The following is a 19,766-nucleotide window of genomic DNA, read 5'->3' on the forward strand; positions in this document are numbered from 1 at the left end:
AAATCACAGCAAGATCTTTTTTTTTTTTTTTTTTGTGGTACATGGAGCTCTCACTGTTGTGGCCTCTCCCATTGGGGAGCACAGGCTCTGGACATGCAGGTTCAGCGGCCATGGCTCACGGGCCCAGCCACTCCGCGGCATGTGGGATCTTCCCGGACCGGGGCACGAACCCATGTCCCCTGCATCGGCAGGCAGACTCAACCACTGTGCCACCAGGGAAGCCCAGCAAGATCTTTTTTGACCCCCCTCCTAGAGTAATGGAAACAAAAACAAAAATAAACAAATTGGACCTAATGAAATTTAAAAGCTTTTGCACAACAAAGGAAACTGTAAACAAGACAAAAAGACAACCCTCAGAAAGGGAGAAAATATTTGCAAATGAATCAATGGACAAAGGATTAATCTCCAAAATATATAAACAGTTCATGCAGCTCAATATTAAAAAAACAAACAACCCAATCAAAAAATGGGCAGAAGATCTAAACAGACATCTCTCCAAAGAAGACATACAGATGGCCAAGAGGCACATGAAAAGCTGCTCAACATCACTAATTATGAGAGAAATACAAATCAAAACTACAATAAGGAATCACCTCACACCAGTTAGAATGGGCATCATCAGAAAATCTACAAACAACAAACGCTGGAGAGGCTGTAGAGAAAAGGGAACCCTCTTGCACTGTTGGTGGAAATGTAAATTGATATAGCTACTATGGAGAACAGTATGGAGGTTCCTTAAAAAACTAAAAATAAAATTACCATATGACCCAGCAATCCCACTACTGGGCATATACCCAGATAAAGCCATAATTCAAAAAGTCACATGTACCCCAATGTTTATTGCAGCACTATTTACAATAGCCAGGTCATGGAAGCAACCTAAATGCCCATCGACAGAATGGATAAAGATGTGGTACATATATACAGTGGAATATTACTCAGGCATAAAAAGGAATGAAATTGGGTCATTTGTAGAGATGTGAATGGATCTAGAGACTGTCATACAGAGGGAAGTAAGTCAGAAAGAGAAAAACAAATACTGTATATTAACTCATATATGTGGAATCTAGAAAAATGGTACAGATGAACCAGTTTGCAAGGCAGAAATAGAGACACAGATGTAGAGAACAAACGTATGGACACCAAGGGGGGAAAGTTGTGGGGGGGGGATGAATTGGGAGATTGGGATTGACATATATACACTAATATGTATAAAATAGATAACTAATAAGAACCTGCTATATAAAAAATAAATAAATAAAATAAAATTCAAATTTAAAAAAGAGCTTACAAGTAGAAAAAAAGAAGATTGGCACAGTGGAGGATCTGAATTTAATATTTTTGTATTGAAGTATAGTAGCTGTACAATATTATATAATTACAGGTATACAATGTAGTGCTTCACAATTTTTAACGGTTATATTCTATTTATTGTTATTCTAAAGTTTTGGCTATATATAAATTTAATCTTGCACTTGGAGGGAAAAATGATTAAATTTCTTTAGCACCTGCAGGAGCCATAAGTGTACTTACCTTTAGGTCTGGCTTTCTTATGGCTCTATTTATGATATATTCCTCATCTGTGATGAGAGGGTGATCAGGAATGAGCCGAAATGCACTGTTCAATGCTGACAGGCAGATCCACACTACCTTCTTCCAAGAGTAAGTTTGGAATTCATCCTGAGGAAATAAACACCAAAACCCCCGTGAAGTTAAGAGAGGTCATCAGTCTAGAATTCAACCTGAAAAACATTATTTGAATATAATTCTGTATGTTTACAGAGTTAAACATTCTTGACAGAGTCCTATGCCTTTGAAATCTGGTAGATCTAGAGCCTTGAGGGGAAAAGTCTTGCCATCACTTACAGAGGAATCAGGATGTGAATACTGGCACACACAACAACGCTCAAGAGTCATGAGGCAGATGCTCAGGTAAGAGCTAGTTTTCCCTATTACCCTCCAACCATGGGGCTACGGCCAGATACAAATTTCACAGGGGAAAAAAAAAACAAGCAAGCATTCCAAAGTGTTTCTGTATGTCTCAAGGTTTAGGAGGCCAGGTCAACAGAACTATTCCCATGTTTTGAGGCTTAACAATTCCACCTCTTCCAGAACAACCTCTTTAACACGTTCTTCGGTTGGGGGGGTGTGGTTTGGGGGACTGTCACTATACTAATTCTAAAAGATTTTCACTGTCCTTCTCTTGTGCTCCCAATTACCTTCTGCCTTGCATTCTCTTAGTTCTTCTAGACTATCTTGAAGGTAAGGACCATGTTTTACCGTCCCTTATATCCCATCCACGTGGGGAATTTTGATCTGCTCAGTGAAAGTTTGATGAGTGGATGGGAAAAATACTGAAAATATGAACTGAGCATGCCCAAGGATAATTGTCAAGATGTTAGCACAGGTAGCATTGAGGAAGGTATCTTCATGCGTGACCCTAATTGAAGCTGCTTCCCTTTGCAGTTCACTGATGACTCCAACACAGAATAAAACTAGAGGGAGCAGTGCTGGATTGAGTAACAGGTACCACAATGGTCCCTTAGAGACTGATGTGATAATAGTTTACTATCTGAATGGGTAAATGCCACACATAACTTCCACTTGGATGTCTGGTAAACCTTGGGAGCTAGGAAGAATGGCCAGGGAAGTCAAGCCTGGGAAACAATTTGATGCGTGGGAATGTAGGTCAGAACAAGGGACTGTCTCCACCACACCCACTTTTGCCATGAAGAGTGTCTGAGCTGACTCTGCAAAAGGCAGGGAGAAGGGTTAGTAGTTGTTGTAGCTAATCTCTTACATTGATTTTCCTCAGGAGAGGCCCACCTCCATGCCTTTGCTCCTGCTGCTTCCTCAGCCTGGAATGCGCATCCTTCTCTCCTCTCTTTAAGTCTTCATGGGGCTAGATCTTTTTTTTTTTTAATAAATTTAACACAATTACAACAAATAAGTTTTTTCACTAGTCAATGATTTTCAAATGCATACAGCAGTCAAGACGGCCTTGCCTCTAGGAACAGCTTGCAAGTTTAACAAAACCTCAAGACCACCCACATTCACCCATGCTGTAGACCATGATGGTTTGAGTAGTTCTAAGTAGGACAACCTCTGAAGACCTACTTTGATGGGTATTAATATTTAATATCCCTTTTTAACATCACTGTTGAACTTCTTTGCCATTTGTTTGCACAGTCGTCCAGGTTTGGGCTATTTCTGCTTCATTCTGAATACCACCAGGTCTCTAGTTGCTTTGCAACTGGATCCTCTTTTTTTTGGCCACACCATGCAGCTTGTGGGATCTTAGTTCCCCAATCAGGGATCGAACCCAGGCCCTGGGCAGTGAAAGAGCAGGAGTCCTAACCACTGGACCGCCAGGGAAGTCCCATGTACCCAATTCTTTAATATATTTTTAAAGTGAACAAAAGATAGTTGGATGGCAGAAGATGAGTTTTATGTATCTCTTTTAACCCACAAAGAAATCCAGGTCTGTGTACACTTAGGTTATGAAAGAAAATAACTGAACTAAAACACCATTGGGGCTGCATCTTCCCTTAGTATTATATACCACTATCATTCTTTCAATTCCCTCCAACCAAGATCAACTGATAACTTCTTCCAAGAGGTTAATATGTGCAAATGTCTGTGCCCTTGTTTTCTAACCTTACCCAAATGTATAAACTTCCTTCCCAACAGGACAATATCACAAAATATTAGAATGCTGGATATTTACACCCTGGGAATATGATGGGGATAAGTATTATTCAGTTAATACATAGCCAGCAAAAACAAGTCTAGGGCTTCCCTGGTGGCGCAGTGGTTGAGAGTCCGCCTGCCAATGCAGGGGACACGGGTTCATGCCCCGGTCTGGGAAGATCCCACATGCTGCAGAGCGGCTGGTCCCGTGAGCCATGACCGCTGAGCCTGCGCGTCTGGAGCCTGTGCTCCGCAACGGGAGAGGCCACAGCAGTGAGAGGCCCGCGTACCGTAGGAAAAAAAAAGAAAAAAACAAGTCTAAAATAACAAGAATTTTTTTAAAGGTACTCAAATAAGTCTCAAATTTTAATAAGATCCCCTATAAACACATTTATTTGCTACTGAAAATTGAAACAGCACGTCAAAAATTTTTATTACAATTCAACACGCTGTTCTAACAATGCTGTGGTCAAGCCACCCAACGTTTTCTTCACTTTCCTTCCACACAAGTTAATTTGTTTCACAAAGTGGAACTGAAATATATTCAAGTCATTCAAATGCAAGCTACATAGATTCCTTATGAGTTACTGTATTAAGGTAGTAAAGAGATGCAAGAAAAATGGACATCACAGAACTTGTAATATAGGTTATCAAAATATTGGTGCACAATCTTTCCCAAGCTTCATAATGATCCTAAAATTACCAGGAATAAAAAATAGTACAAGAATAAGGTTTATGGCTCCTTCGACTCCATGTCATAATTACTGTAATACTTATTGTGGTAATAATTCTCATAATTATCCTCAGAAGGATCTCTGTGAAACCAGCAAAAACGACAGCTACTTCTAAACCTTTGCCCTCTTGACTGAGTCTCAACATCATTCTGCCATGGTTCTCTTTGAGAGTCAGACCGAGGAACTCCTTTGCTGTAGCGTTTTTTAACAGATTGAATCAGACGTTCTATCTTATCTCTCCGATCAGTTAACACGGTCCTCACCCCTCTCCTATAGGGTATGGTTTCACCAAGTAACCGCCCAGTTGGTTGACGTAGACATTCTGGTAGAATGAATGGCAATTTGATACTCGGGTTGGGCGTCACGTTACTGAGGTTCTTTATTAACACTTCAGACATAGGTTGAGAGGCAACTGGAATTGCCTGGGAATTTTCATCGATGGATGTTTGAGGAGACTCCAGGGTCCAGGTTGGGTTAACCTCAGATGAATCCATTGGGAGTCTTGTCACAGCTTGAAGCTCCTCCTAGACCTTTGGGTTCCAGTGGCAGGTGATGCTTTAGACTCAAATTGCTACAAAGTAGCCTGGAAGAACTATAGAGCTAAGAAAGAGGGAGAAAAATCCAAGCTGACACACCGTGGAAATCCAACCTCATGGGGCTAGATCTTAACCATCCTTCAGGGTCTGGCTCAAAGTTCATGTCATGGGAACCACCCTAATTTCTCTGGGTGATCTGTCCTCTAAACCATCAGGGTATTTGAGATTCTCACCACATTCTACCTCATGGCATTGCCCTTTGCCCCCTCACCTTATCACTCCTCTTGGACTGTGGGTAGGGATCATGTTTGATGGATGTCTGTGCTCCAGCCAGGCCTGGCACAGATTCTGAGAGAGAGAGAGGGAGAGGGAGAGAGCAGTGAGAAAAGGGAGAGGAGAGGGAAAAGCAAAGCAAAGGAAGTAGGGAGGGGAGGGAAAGGGAGAGGAAAGGAGGGAAAGTGAAGGAGGTTATGGAAAGAAAAGAAAAAGAGAGGAAAGGAGGGGTGGGAGAGCGAGGAGGGGAAGGGGAAAAAAACCTTAGTAGAAATTTGGAAGTTAATGAATTAATTTTAAAAACCAGTAAAATTGGCTATTACCGCATTTTTTGAAAAGATGACTAAATTAAATCAAATCAAATTTGTATGGAGTTACCTTCAAAGCCTAAGAATGACCAAAGATGGCTACATTTCCAATGACTAAGCCACTGAACTTGTGGACATGTTCTAGATACTGTGGAATGTGCCAACAACTCCCTAGATCACACCTTGACATAGCTCAGCATTATACAGCTTTGCCTTTGACCACATCAAAAGATCATGTGGTCTCTGTTCTGAGAACAATTTTGAGTTTCTAATAATAACAGTAATAAAAACAATATTTGTTTAGCACTTATTATGTTCTAGGCACATAATGCCACATGTGTGTTCTTTCATTTAAAGTTTAAAAACCCTATGAGGTAGTTACTGTTCATTACCAACCCCATTCTACAAGTGAGGAAACTAAGTCGCGGTTGGTAAACATTAGAGCAGGGGTTTGACACCCTCATCCCCCAGCCCTTCCAGAGTCCCATCTTACCCTCTGCTCTATTCTACATTCATTGTTCAACAATACAATTTGACTGGACTGACACTTTTATATCCAGCCTGAACTAGGATTGCCAAAGAACAAAGTTTCAATGAAAAACTTCATAAGAAAACACATAATTTGTAGGTAAATAGGAACACAAATTATAAAAATGGCATCAGGACCAGAGACCTCAGGCCACCAAGTGAGAACAATAAGGAAGATAAGCTCCTGTTGGTCCTCTTAAATGAAGCAAAATAATACTAACTACTAATTTTCAAATGATTGCTTTGCAGTTTATAAACACTTTTTGTGTCAGTTTTCCTATTTTAGGCTCACAATTCTCCAAAGGCAAAACTATGGTATCCATTTTGCAGATGAGAAAACTCTTCATCAACAAGGCTTAGAATTGCCCAAGCCAGTCTGGTATGGGGAGCAGGAGGGAACAGAGACCTGAGGTCAGGTTTTCCCACGCTATACCTTGGCTCCTTCCTCTTTGTTTCAACAAGTCGTCCCCACGGTGTTTGTGACTCATGTATAAAAATCACCTTGAGGGACTTCCCTGGTGGTCCAGTGGTAAAGAATCTGCCTTCCAATACAGGGGACACGGGTTCAATCCCTGGTTGGGGAACTAAGATCCCACATGCCACGGGGCAACTAAGCCCACACCACAAATACTGAGCTTGCACACCTCAACGAGAGAGCCACGTGCTGCAAAACTACAGAGCCCACGTGCCCTGGAGCGCACGAGCCACAACTAGAGAGAGAAAACCCGCACACCACAACTAGAGAGAAGCCTGTGCTCTGCAGCAAAGAGCCGCACACTGCAAGGAAAGATCCTGCATGCCTCAACGAAGGTCCTCTAGGCTGCAATTAACACACAGCACAGCGAAAAATAAAATTAAATAAATAAATAAATAAAATGTTAATAAATCGATAAATATCACCTTGAATTCTACACTCTGTAACAAATAGCGTCCAGTTGCTCAGAATTTCTATCTCTTAGCAACAGAACATCTGATTCCCCAAATCAAGCTGTCACCCTTTAGCCCAGTGTGAAAGCAAACAGACCTCTAGACTGTAATCCCTAAAAAGAGAAAAGCAAATTGGACCATTGAAACTTCCCAGCTCCCACAGACCAGTGTTAATCCAATGCACCAACTGCATGCTTTAGTCTAGGCGAGACTGGAATTCATCTTATCACAGTCTGTAGCATCGCTAAATTGAAGGTGCTTGGATATATTCGCCTGTAAGCTCCATTCCTGTCATCACTTTTACCTCTGGGGTCTTTTAACTCGTAATTCTGTATAATGTAAAGTAGGTTAATGTATAACCTACTTATACATTTATTTATACTTATACATTTATTTACTTATACATTTTACTTATACATTTATTTATACTTATACTGTATAATGTATAGGTTAAATAAATATGCCACAGTGAGACATTTTTCTTAGAATAAGGTAGTATCACTGGCTTTTCTCTTGTTTACTACTCTGTTAAGGACTCTGTAAAATCATGCATATTTTAATAACTATAAATGAAAAGTAACCTTTAAAAATTACATAATTTAAAATTTTTTTAATTAAAAAAAAGAAATTCATCCAACTTTTTAAGGGGGAAAAGAAGGCAAAGAGAGGGAGGGAGGGACTTCCCTGGTGGGGCAATGGTTAAGAATACGCCTGCCAATACAGGGGACGTGGGTTTGATCCCTGGTCTGGGAAGATCCCACATTAGTTGCCGTGGAGCAACTAAGCCTGTAAGCCACAACTACTGAGCCCATGTGCCACAACTACTGAAGCCCACGTGCCTAGACCCTGTACTCTGCAACAAGAGAAGCCACCACAATGAGAAGCCTGCGTGCAGCAGCGAAGACCCAATGCAGTCAAAAATAAATAAATAAACCAATAAATAAATTTAAAAAAAAGGAAAGGGAGGGAAAATGTGTCACTGTGAAGTGGTCACTGTGGGTGACCTCATCAACTTCTCTCCATTTTCAGCTTGGTGTTGTCCAGTATGGAAAGAACATGGGCTCCTTTGTGAGTTCAAATCTCAGCTCCAAACCAAATTGAAAAATCATTGCAACTCTCTGAACCTAATTTTCTTTATCCAGGAAGTGGGGATGATGCTACACATTTCATGGATGCTTGAAGAATTAAATGCATAATGTGCGTGACCTGGTCCGAGGTCTGGCCCGTAGCTGGGTGTGACAAATATTGGTTGGGTGTAGCTCTGTACCTCATTTCCACAGTATGTTTCTCCTGAGATTTTTCTGTAACTAGGAACTTCTTTTCTCTTTAAGGAAACTTTAGAATCTCTAGGAGTCTATTTTTCCTTTCTGGGAAAGAAGTGTATTTACCTAGAAACAGCTATTTCCACTTCAGTCTGTTTCCCAGCTCTCTCAAGCAGTTAATGATTTATAAAATACTTAAATGCACCAGAAGACCTACCATGTTAAATAACTGCTTTGTAATGCAGATAGTCCAAATTGTTTGCCTGGCAAATCTAGACACTTTAACACCTCAAGTCTCCTCTTTACCTCCTCTTTACCAAGAGAATTAACCAGACCAGTCCTTGAACTCTAAAAGAGTAGGATTTAAAATAACTCAAGAGTGGATTTCAAAGAATGGAATGTATACAGAAGACTTAGGTTTGACCTGGACAGAAAAATAAAGAAGCAAATCTGGGCATTTTTTATTTCCTGTGGACTTGGACTTTCTGAACCTGAAAATGCCAGACTAACTCTTATATTGAATGAAGTGAGTGACCTTGCTTATCTTCTTCCAACCTTGCTATAAGCGCCTCATCTCTTGAAATTTAAAAGCAAGTTGAGGCCAATTCTATGACTTATCCTCTACCCCTTTTTATCCTTTTTCCCACACTACCAGCAGGATCTTAGTTCCCTGTAGAAATCAAACCCGTGCCTCCTTCAGTGGAAGCAAGGAGTCTTAACCACTGGACCTCCAGGGAAGTCACTGACTCTTATATAGGAGTTCATTCCACAACATGTAGTACTTCTGAGCTTGCCTTAAAAAGAAAATGTAACCCATTGTGAAGTTCCAAAGAGGTATTAGGAAATCAGTATTTTCCTAATACTGATTAGGAAAAAGAAAAAAGAAATTTCTTTTTTGGGTGATGGATACATTGCGGATGGATACATTGTCTTGGATCTGAGTAAGGTACCTGCAAGAGTCGAGCTCTATTGTCTCCTTAGTGGTCCCAGAACTTGGTTGGAAGTCCTCTGTACTGAAACCTCCCACCTTGGTAGGAGACAGGGTGTCCTCTGACCAGCTACGGTCCTCCAGGATCTCACTCCCCATCTTCTCTGTTTTGTTCAAGTGGCCTTCAGGATTTCACTTCCTCTTTTGTTTGGGCTGCCAGCTTCTGTTCTTGGGATTTTGTTTTCCTTTTTTCTTTTTCTTCCTGGTAAATAATTACTTTTGGAATATGAGAAGTTCACTCTCTAAGGGCAGCCTCTTTCTTCATTAAACTTCTCCTGGTTTTATGTATAAGAACTATGGGCCTGGGCTTCCCTGGTGGCGCAGTGGTTGAGAGTCTGCCTGCTGATGCAGGGGACACGGGTTCGTGCCCCGGTCTGGGAAGATCCCACATGCCGCGGAGCGGCTGGGCCCTTGAGCCATGGCTGCTGAGCCTGCATGTCCGGAGCCTGTGCTCCGCAACGGGAGAGGCCACAACAGTGAGAGGCCTGCATACAGCAAAAAAAAAAAAAAAGAAAAAAAAGAACTATGGGCCTTAGTCCTGCAAGTATTTGTCTTGCTGGACTACAATTACCTGGGATGATTTACAGTAAAATTGGCCAACATGGGGCTCCTTTGAAACTCCTAAATTAGTTTGGGCAGTCAATTAAGAAAAGGATGTAAGGCAAGAATAGAAGCATATCTCAACTGGTATTTTTGACGGCTCAGAAAAACATAACAATGAATACACTATTGCTTCCCTCAGAGAAACTAACTCACAATTATCTCAAAGGATTTCAGAACTGGAAATTCCTCTGAGGCTTCTGAGAGTTCTCTCCCTCTCTGTCTCTCTGTCTCTTTTACTCTTACACCCTCTCACTCTCTCTCTCTCTCCCTCTGCTCCTTCCTTCTCCTCTGAATGTCGTCCTCCTTGCTATCCATCTCTTTCTGAGCTTTCTTTTTATAACAGCAAGATTGATCCCCACAGAAGGCAACAACAATTCCAGGGGCCTGATGAAAATGTCTATGATTATTATGACCATTTTGAAAACAAATTTTTTGAAAAAAAAATTTTTTGAAAAAAATTCTGACCCTAAGGGGACAAAAGTCCTTCTAGGAGGAGCTTGTATTTCTCTCCCTCTACCTTTGAAATATAAATGTTTTACCTCATCTTCTCAGGGAACCCTTATCTAGACCATCTCCAATTCCTAAGACTGAAAAAAAAAAAAAAAAGAGGCCTTTTAATTCAAATTGCTAGAAGGACTCTCTTGCCCAAATAACCTCCTTAAAATTACTTGTCAAGGGCAAATGCAAAGCTGATATCTTCTCCACACATAATAAAAGGCTTTAGCCATCCGAGCTAGCAGATGTAATTCATTCCAACTGTTATTTATAAACTAGTGAGTTTTTGTGGGTTTTTTTGCGGTACGCGGGCCTCTCACTGTTGTGGCCTCTCCCATTGCGGACCACAGGCTCCGGACGCGCAGGCTCAGCGGCCACAGCTCACGGGCTTAGCCGCTCCGCGGCATGTGGGATCTTCCCGGACCGGGGCACGAACCCGTGTCCCCTGCATCGGAAGGCGGACTCTCAACCACTGCGTCACCACGGAAGCCCGTGAGTTTTTTTATTGTACCTGATTCATGACTAAAGCTTTAAAACTAAAACTATGAGACTCTGTCCGTGCCTATCTGGATGTATGTATGTCCATGTATGTACCTTACAGATGTAGTATGCTTCTACTTTTGAATGGTATTGTCAAAATTAATTTGTAAAAGAGCTCTATTTAATTGCCTTAAAAAAATTAAGCTCTTAAATAAAATAAATTCTCAGAAATATAGTAGTAACCCAAATGAATTTCAGGTTCAAGAGAGCTGGGAAATATTCAGTATTAAAGTTAAAGTTCATTGATTTAATTAATGCAGACATGCCTTTAGTCACCAACATTAAGTATAATACTTTTATTGTACCTAGGTTTACTAAAAGTCAAATAAGTTTGTTATCTCTGTTACAAAATTTGTCAGCAATAAAAATAATTCAGTATGATATTTTCATACATACATTAAATAAATGTAAATGAGTAAGAGTTTTTAGGTAAACTCTTTAAGAATAGTTATGTTTTATGATGTGTCTATCTCAAAATAGTTCCCCCAAACCTTTTTGGAAACTTTAAAGTTTTGCTAGATTAAGTTAAATGATGGAAATTTATTAAATATCTAAATCATTTCCAAACAAAATAAGGTACTGAAACATTAATTACTGAATATAGGCTTCCTTTTACAGAGAAACATAAGATATTTGGGACTATTAGCAAATATTTTTGGTGCCACACTGAAATATTTTCTATAAGAAAGCACAAGTTTTTAAAAATTATAAAAAGTAATTATAAGTTTGCCAATCTACAGAATACTACTGGAAAAGACAGTTCATAATTGCTTATTTCTTAGTTTTTACTAAAAATTAAGGTTTCTAAAGCTTAAAAATTCTAATTAATATACATAATTTAAACTATTAACATTAATAAGGAAAACATTTTCATATTCAAGGAAAAAAAATTTTAAAGGTACAGAAAACTGAAATACATTTTGTTAAGGGAAAAGAAAGTAATTTTGTCCTAAAGCTGGTTAGTTCTAAATGAGAAAGAAAAAAAGGGGGAAATTAAAAGACATAGAAAGCTGTAGAAAATTTGTGGGAAAAAAGAGTCTTTAGGGGCTTCCCTGGTGGCGCAGTGGTTGAGAGTCCTCCTGCCGATGCAGGGGACACGGTTTCGTGCCCCGGTCCGGGAAGATCCCACATGCCGCGGAGCGGCTGGGCCCGTGAGCCATGGCCGCTGAGCCTGTGCATCTGGAGCCTGTGCTCCGCAACGGGAGACGCCGCAGCAGTGAGAGGCCCGCGTACCGCAAAAAGGAAAAAAAAAAAAGAGTCTTTAGAGAGGAATTTTATGTGCCATCAGGACTGGCTAAGGTTAGAATGAATAAATTTCAATATCAAAAGTAAGCTGGTACAAAATTTGGTTTTCTGTTAAAAGGACAAACTGTTTTGAGATTAATGGTCTGGTCTTAATGAGAAATTATAAACAAAGATTTCTTTACCTTAATGTAATCTGTCTAGAAAAACAAAGATTCTATACTTTGTAGCTAAGACGATTTACAACTATATAACATTTATATTTACCTATGAAGTATTTAATTCTTATTTTGTTTAAATGAATAACTAAGCATTATTTCACAGTGACTCATGATCCTATTTGACCAAGTGTTTAAAAACAAAAATTTGATATATTTGACAAACTTCCCAAAATCAAATTCTAAACGAAGTCTTTTAACTTAGATCTAACTTTGAGATATGAGATGTTTCAGAAGGCCCCTGAAATATCTCAGAGATTTGTCCTCTCTCCTTATAAAAAGGGAGATGTTAAACTAATTACGCTTATTTGACATGTTAAATCACACGGGAGGCATTGTCAAAAAAAGAAGTAATACTAAGCCTGCTTTATGTTGTGTCTGTATAGGTATATAAGTGTTATAGAAACTATGAAATTTCTGGAATTCTGATTGTCCTGGCATAATGTTATCAATCATAATCCTAGTTATTATCTTAAAATGGTGTATGTCACAGATAACTTAATTTCCTTGTCAATTGCACTGTAATCAGCACTTTAACCATGCATTTTTCTTTTTAACATCTTTATTGGAGTATAATTGCTTTACAATGGTGTGTTAGTTTCTGCTGTATAACAAAGTGAATCAGCTATATGTATACATATACCCTCATATCCCCTCCCTCTTGTGTCTCCCTCCCACCCTCCCTATCCCACCCCTCTAGGTGGTCATAAATCACCGAGCTGATCTCCCTGTGCTATGTGTCTGCTTCCCACTAGCTATCTATTTTACATTTTAACTCTTTTGTCATTTATAGACAGTTATTGTTTTACTGTGATGCTTTTACAAATATGTTTCATCCTTACAGAGATTCAGAAAGGCCTCTGATACTTTGTCTAGAGTACAGTTTTCTGATAAACTCTCAGATCATACTACTGAATTGGGTAAGAATTTACAGAACTCTAATGAAGAAACAGATGGCTTCAAAAAAGTGCTAAGAAAAGGTCAAGAATTAATTCCACAGGACTGAATGAACTGTACAGGATGATTATAATTTTTGTTTAAAACATTGCTGGTTCTTTTATGTTTTGCTTTTCCAGATTTAAGGAAAACTTTTCTCTCAAGCTATCTATGACTTGGAGCAATTTGATAAATGATAACTTTGTAAACAAAGATAGAACATTTCTCTTTTTCTCCCTACCTGATCCCTCCAGAATTTGGAAACTCTTAGTGAGTATTCTTATTTTCATGGCAATATAGTTACTTGCATAAGTTCAATAAGAATCTGTTCTCCTTATAACAGGACACAATTGGAAACATTGGTTATATTATGAAGGCACTGACTGAAATGTCATATTTGACAGAGGCATTATTGACTCAGATATGACAAGACAGCTTTAAAGTACTAAGATTGACTTTATGGAGCCAATAATGACTCTTGGAAATATTTACCTAGTACCATGCATACAGGGTTTCCAGAAGTCTTACCAGGTGAGTAAGGAAGGTCAGTCCCTGGCAAGTGCAGGAACCTCAAGATAGTTTGGGGACCTCAAGAAGAGAGGAATTTACCCAAATCTGTACATATTGCAGTCAGAGTCTGATGGCAAGTCCTTATTTGACTTTCCTGGCTTGAGAGGCCTTTGAAAAGTTCAATCTGATATTCCTTTTAAAAAATTCCAGAAAAGCAGATTGAAAAGAGCCTATATGATCAGTTGTTATTCTTTTCTTTTAAATTTTTATTGCAGTATAGTTGATTACAATGTTGTGTAAGTTTCAGGTATAGAGCAAAGGGAATCAGTTATATGTAAACATATATCCACTCTTTGGTAGATTCTTTTCCCATATAGGCCATTACAGAGTACAAACCCAAAAACAATTAAGAAAATGGTAATAAGAACATACATATCAATAATTACCTTAAATGTAAATGTATTAAATGCTCCAACCAAAAGACATACACTGGCTGAATGGATACAAAAACAAGAACTGCATATATTCTGTCTACAAGAGACCCAGTTCAGACCTAGGGACAGATACAGACTGAAAGTGAGGGGATGGAAAAACATATTCCATGCAAATGGAAATCAAAAGAAGTCTGGAGTAGCAGTTCTCATATCAGACAAAATAGACTTTAAAATAAGGACTATTACAAGAGACAAAGAAGGACACTACATAATGATCAAGGGACCAACCCAAGAAGAAGCTATAAAAATTGTAAATATTGATGCACCCAACATAGGAGCACCTCAATACATAAGGCAAATGCTAACAGCCAAAAAAGGGGAACTTGACAGTAACACAATAGTAGGGGACTTTAACACTCCACTTTCACCAATGGACAGATCATCCAAAATGAAAATAAATAAGGAAACACAAGCTTTAAATGACACATTCAACAAGATGGACTTAACTGATATTTATAGGACATTCCATCCAAAAACAACAGAAAACACATTCTTCTCAAATGCTCATGGAACATTGTCCAGGATAGATCGTATCTTGCGTCACAAATCAAGCCCTGGTAAATTTAAGGAAATTGAAATAGTATCAAGTATCTTTTCCAACCACACAGGTATGAGCCTAGATATAAATTACAGGAAAAAATCTGTAAAAAATACAAACACATGGAGGCTAAACAATACACTACTAAATAACCAAGAGATCACTGAAGAAATCAAAGAGAAAATCAAACAATACCTAAAAATAAATGACAATGAAAACACGACCACCCAAAACCTATGGGATGCAGCAAAAGCAGTTCTAAGCGGGAAGTTTATAGCAATACAATCCTACCTCAAGAAATAAGAAACATCTCAATTAAACAACCTAACCTTACCTAAAGCAATTAGAGAAAGAAGTAAAAAAAAAAAAAAAAAAAAAACCCAAAGTTGGCAGAAGGAGAGAAACAATAAAGATCAGATCTGAACTAAATGAAAAAGAAATGAAGGAAATGAGAGCAAAGATCAACAAAACTAAAAGCTGGTTCTTTGAGAAGATAAACAAAATTGATAAACCATTAGCCAGACTCATCAAGAAAAAAAGAGAGAAGACTCAAATCAACAGAATTAGAAATGAAAAAGGAGAAGTAACAACTGACACTGCAGAAATACAAAGGATCATGAGGGATTATACAAGCAACTATATGCCAATAAAATGGACAATCTAGAAGAAATGGACAAATTCTTAGAAAAGCACAATGTTCTGAGACTAAACCAGGAAGAAATACAAAATATAAACAGCCTAACCACAAGCACTGAAATTGAAACTGTGATTTAAAATCTTCTAACAAACAAAAGCCCAGGACCAGATGGCTTCACAGGCAAATTCTATCAAACATTTAGAGAAGAGCTAACACCTATCCTTCTCAAACTCTTCCAATATATAGCAGAGGTAGGAACACTCCCAAACTCATTCTACGAGGCCACCATCACCCTGATACCAAAACCAGACAAGGATATCACAAAAAAAGAAAACTACAGACCAATATCACTGATGAACATAGATGGAAAAATCCTCAACAAAATACTAGCAAACAGAATCCAACAGCACATTAATAGGATCATACACCATGATCAACTGGGGTTTATCCCAGGAATGCAAGGATTCTTCAGTATATGCAAATCAATCAATGTGATAAACCCTATTAAAGAACTGAAGGATAAAAACCATATGATAATCTCACTAGATGCAGAAAAAGCATTTGACAAAATTCAACACCCATTAATGATAAAAACCCTCCAGAGAGTAGGCAGAGAGGGGACCTACCTCAACATAATAAAGGCCATATATGACAAACCCACAGCCAACATCATTCTCACTGGTGAAAAACTGAAATCATTTCCTCTAAGATCAGGAACAAGACAAGGATGTCCACTCTCGCCACTATTATTCCACATAGTTTTGGAAGTTTTAGCCACAGAAATCAGAGAAGAAAAAGAAATAAAAGGAATCCAAATCGAAAAAGAAGTAAAGCTGTCACTGTTTGCCGATGACATGATACTATATATAGAGAATCCTAAAGATGCTACCAGAAAACTACTAGAGTTAATCAATGAATTTGGTAAAGTAGCAGTATACAAAATTAATGCACAGAAATCTCTTGCATTCCTATACACTAATGATAAAAAATCTGAAGGGGAAATTAAGGAAACACTCCCATTTACCATTGTAACAAAAAGAATAGAATACTTAGGAATAAACCTACCTAAGGAGACGAAAGACCTGTATGCAGAAAACTATAAGACACTGATGAAAGAAATTAAAGACTACACAAACAGATGAAGAGATATACCATGTTCTTGGATTGGAAGGATCAACATCGTGAAAATGACTATACTACCCAAAGCAATCTACAGATTCAATGCAATCCCTATCAAACTACCAATGGCATTTTTCACAGAATTAGAACAAAAAATTTCACAAATTGTATGGAAACACAAAAGACCCCGAATAGCCAAAGCAATCTTGAGAAAGAAAAATGGAGCTGGAGGAATCAGGCTCCCTGACTTCAGACTATACTACAAGCTACAGTAATCAAGACAATATGGTACTGGCACAAAAACAGAAATATAGATCAATGGAACAGGGTAGAAAGCCCAGAGATAAACCCATGCACATATGGTCACCTTATGTTTGATAAAGGAGACAAGAATATACAATGGAGAAAAGACAGCCTCTTCAATAAGTGGCACTGGGAAAATTGGACAGCTACATGTAAAAGAATGAAATTAGAACATTTCCTAATGCCATACACAAAAAATAAAGTCAAAATGGATTAAAGACTTAAATGTTAAGGTCAGACACTATAAAACTCTTAGAGGAAAACATAGGCAGAATACTTCATGATATAAATCACAGCAAGATCCTTTTTGACCCACCTCCTAGAGAAATGGAAATAAAAATAAACAAATGGGCCCTAATGAAACTTTAAAGCTTTTTCACAGCAAAGGAAACCATAAACAAGACAAAAAGACAACCCTCAGAATGGGAGAAAATATTTTCAAACGAAGCAACTGACAAAGGACTAATCTCCAAAATATACAAGCAGCTCATGCAGCTCAATAACAAATAACAAATAACCCAATCCAAAAATGGCCAGAAGACGTAAATAGACATTTCTCAAAAGAAGATACACAGATTGTTAAAAAACATATGAAAGGATGCTACTAATCATTAGAGAAATGCAAATCAAAACTACAATGAGGAATCACCTCACACCAGTCAGAATGGCCATCATCAAAAAATCTACAAACAATAAATGCTAGAGAGGGTGTGGAGAAAAGGGAACCCTCTTGCACTGTTGGTGGGAATGTAAATTGATACAGCCACTATGGAAAAAAGTATGGAGGTTCGTCAAAAAACTAAAAATAGAACTACCATATGACCCAGTAATCCCATTACTGGGCATATACCCTGAGAAAGCCATAATTCAAAAAGAGTCATGTACCACAATGTTCATTGCAGCTCTATTTACAATAGCCAGGACATGGAAGTAACCTAAGGTTCCATCAACAGATGAATGGATAAAGAAGATGTGGCACATGTATACAATGAAATATTACTCAGCCATAAAAAGAAACGAAATTGAGTTATTTGTAGTGTGATGGATGGACCTAGGGTCTGTCATATATAGTGAAGTAAGTCAGAAAGAGAAAGACAAATACCGTATGCTAACACATATACATGGAATCTAAAACAAGAAAAAAAAAAGGTTCTGAAGAACCTAGGGGCAGGACAGGAATAAAGACGCAGAGGTAGAGAATGGACTTGAGGACACGGTGAGGGGGAAGGGTAAGCTGGGACGAAGTGAGAGAGTGGCATGGACATATATACACTACCAAATGTAAAACAGATAGCTAGTGGGAAGCAGCCGCATAGCACAGGGAGAAGAGCTCGGTGCTTTGTGACCACCTAGAGTGGTGGGATAGGAAGGGTGGGAGGGAGAAGCAAGGGGGAGGGGATATGGGGATATATGTATACATGTACCTGACTTGCTTCGTTATACAGCAGAAACTAACACAACATTGTAAAGCAATTATACTCCAATAAAGATGTTAAAAAAAAAGAAAAAAAATGCTGAACAATTCAGCATAAATTTTGTTTTCACTGCTTACAGCTGTAACACCAAGAGCATTTCTTTTCACTTCTTTATGTCTCCAATGTAAAATGGCTAAGAAATAATCTCTACTAGTAAGGACCAAATGAGACAACATATATGCAAAAGCTTTGCAAGCTATAAATCACAATAGAAATAGCCCTGTTTTATAATAGATAACGGCCTCAGAGCTATTTATCTTTAAAAAAAAAATCATCTGTGAGAAGCCAGCCCATAGAATCTCAGGGATTTCTGACTGAATGCCTAACAAAAAAATGGTTTAAAATAGGGGATGGGGGGGACTTCTGTGGTGGTGCAGTGGATAAGAATCCGCCTGCCAATGCAGGGGACATGGGTTCAATCCCTGGTCTAGGAAGATCCCACATGCCGCGGAGCAACTAAGCCTGTGCACCACAACTACTGAGCCTTCACTCTAGAGCCCGCGAGCCACAACTACTGAGCTCATGTGCCACAACTACTGAAGCCAACGGGCCTAGAGCCCGTGCTCCCCAACAAAAGAAGCCACCGCAGTGAGAAGCCCGCAGAGCCCAACCAAGAGTAACCCCGGCTCACCACAACTACAGAAAGCCCATGTACAGCAACGAAGACGCAACACAGCCAAAAATAAATAAATAAATAAATAAACGTATTTTTAAAAAATGGGGGGAAGGGGGAATAGGATTCAGAAGAAGGAATGAGTACCTAAAAGGATCATACTATCTTCTCTTACATTCTCATCCGTGACTTTTCACCTTAGGGTCTTTGTTATAAAGTGTTGGTAGAAACCATGAGACCATTTATTACAGATTTAATTCATTTATGTAATTGAATTAAATAATTATTGAACACCCACTGTGGACACGTGCTAAGTGTTGTGGGGAATGAAAAGCCACGACAACTGTCTTCTAAAAGCTTCTAGTGTAATAGGAGAAAAAGCTATAAAAAGGAATGTAGCATAGGGCTTCCCTGGTGGCGCAGTGGTTGAGAGTCCTCCTGCCGATGCAGGGGACATGGGTTCGTGCCCTGGTCCGGGAAGATCCCACATGCCGCGGAGCGGCTGGGCCCGTGAGCCATGGCCGCTGAGCCTGCGCTTCCGGAGCCTGTGCTCCGCAACGGGAGAGGCCACAACAGTGAGAGGCCCGCGTACGGCAAAAAAAAAAAAAAAAAAAGGAATGTAGTATAGTGGGGGAAAGCGCTGCGCTTAGAGACTCAAAAGACAGGTTCAAGTTCTTTGTCCACACTACCCCCTTTACCTGGACCATTCCCCATACGCTCCTCCCCACCAGCCACCATCACCTTTTTTTTTTTTATATTGGGGTCTAGTTGCTTTATAATGTTGCATTACTTTCTGC

At 39.0% G+C, this 19,766-nt stretch overlaps 2 protein-coding genes across 2 annotated transcripts in view; both read right to left on the bottom strand.

Moving 5' to 3' along the window:
• Window positions 1–19,766, bottom strand: part of ATP13A4 (ATPase 13A4) — a 145,038-nt gene that overhangs the window by 74,028 nt on the left and 51,244 nt on the right. The window contains exon 3 of the mRNA XM_019923232.2: window positions 1,534–1,680. Within this exon, the coding sequence (XP_019778791.2) occupies window positions 1,534–1,680 (147 nt within the window). The remainder of the gene's footprint in view (window positions 1–1,533; window positions 1,681–19,766) is intronic.
• Window positions 2,939–7,246, bottom strand: LOC109547926 (developmental pluripotency-associated protein 3). Its single transcript, XM_019923233.3, has 2 exons — window positions 5,232–7,246; window positions 2,939–5,024 (listed from the first exon to the last, which is right to left on the bottom strand). Exon 2 carries the CDS (start codon window positions 4,916–4,918, stop codon window positions 4,424–4,426), a length of 495 nt encoding a protein of 164 aa, XP_019778792.2. The 5' UTR covers window positions 4,919–5,024; window positions 5,232–7,246; the 3' UTR covers window positions 2,939–4,423.

The sequence above is a fragment of the Tursiops truncatus genome, chromosome 4 (genome assembly GCF_011762595.2).
Source record: "Tursiops truncatus isolate mTurTru1 chromosome 4, mTurTru1.mat.Y, whole genome shotgun sequence".
NCBI lineage: Eukaryota > Metazoa > Chordata > Mammalia > Artiodactyla > Delphinidae > Tursiops > Tursiops truncatus.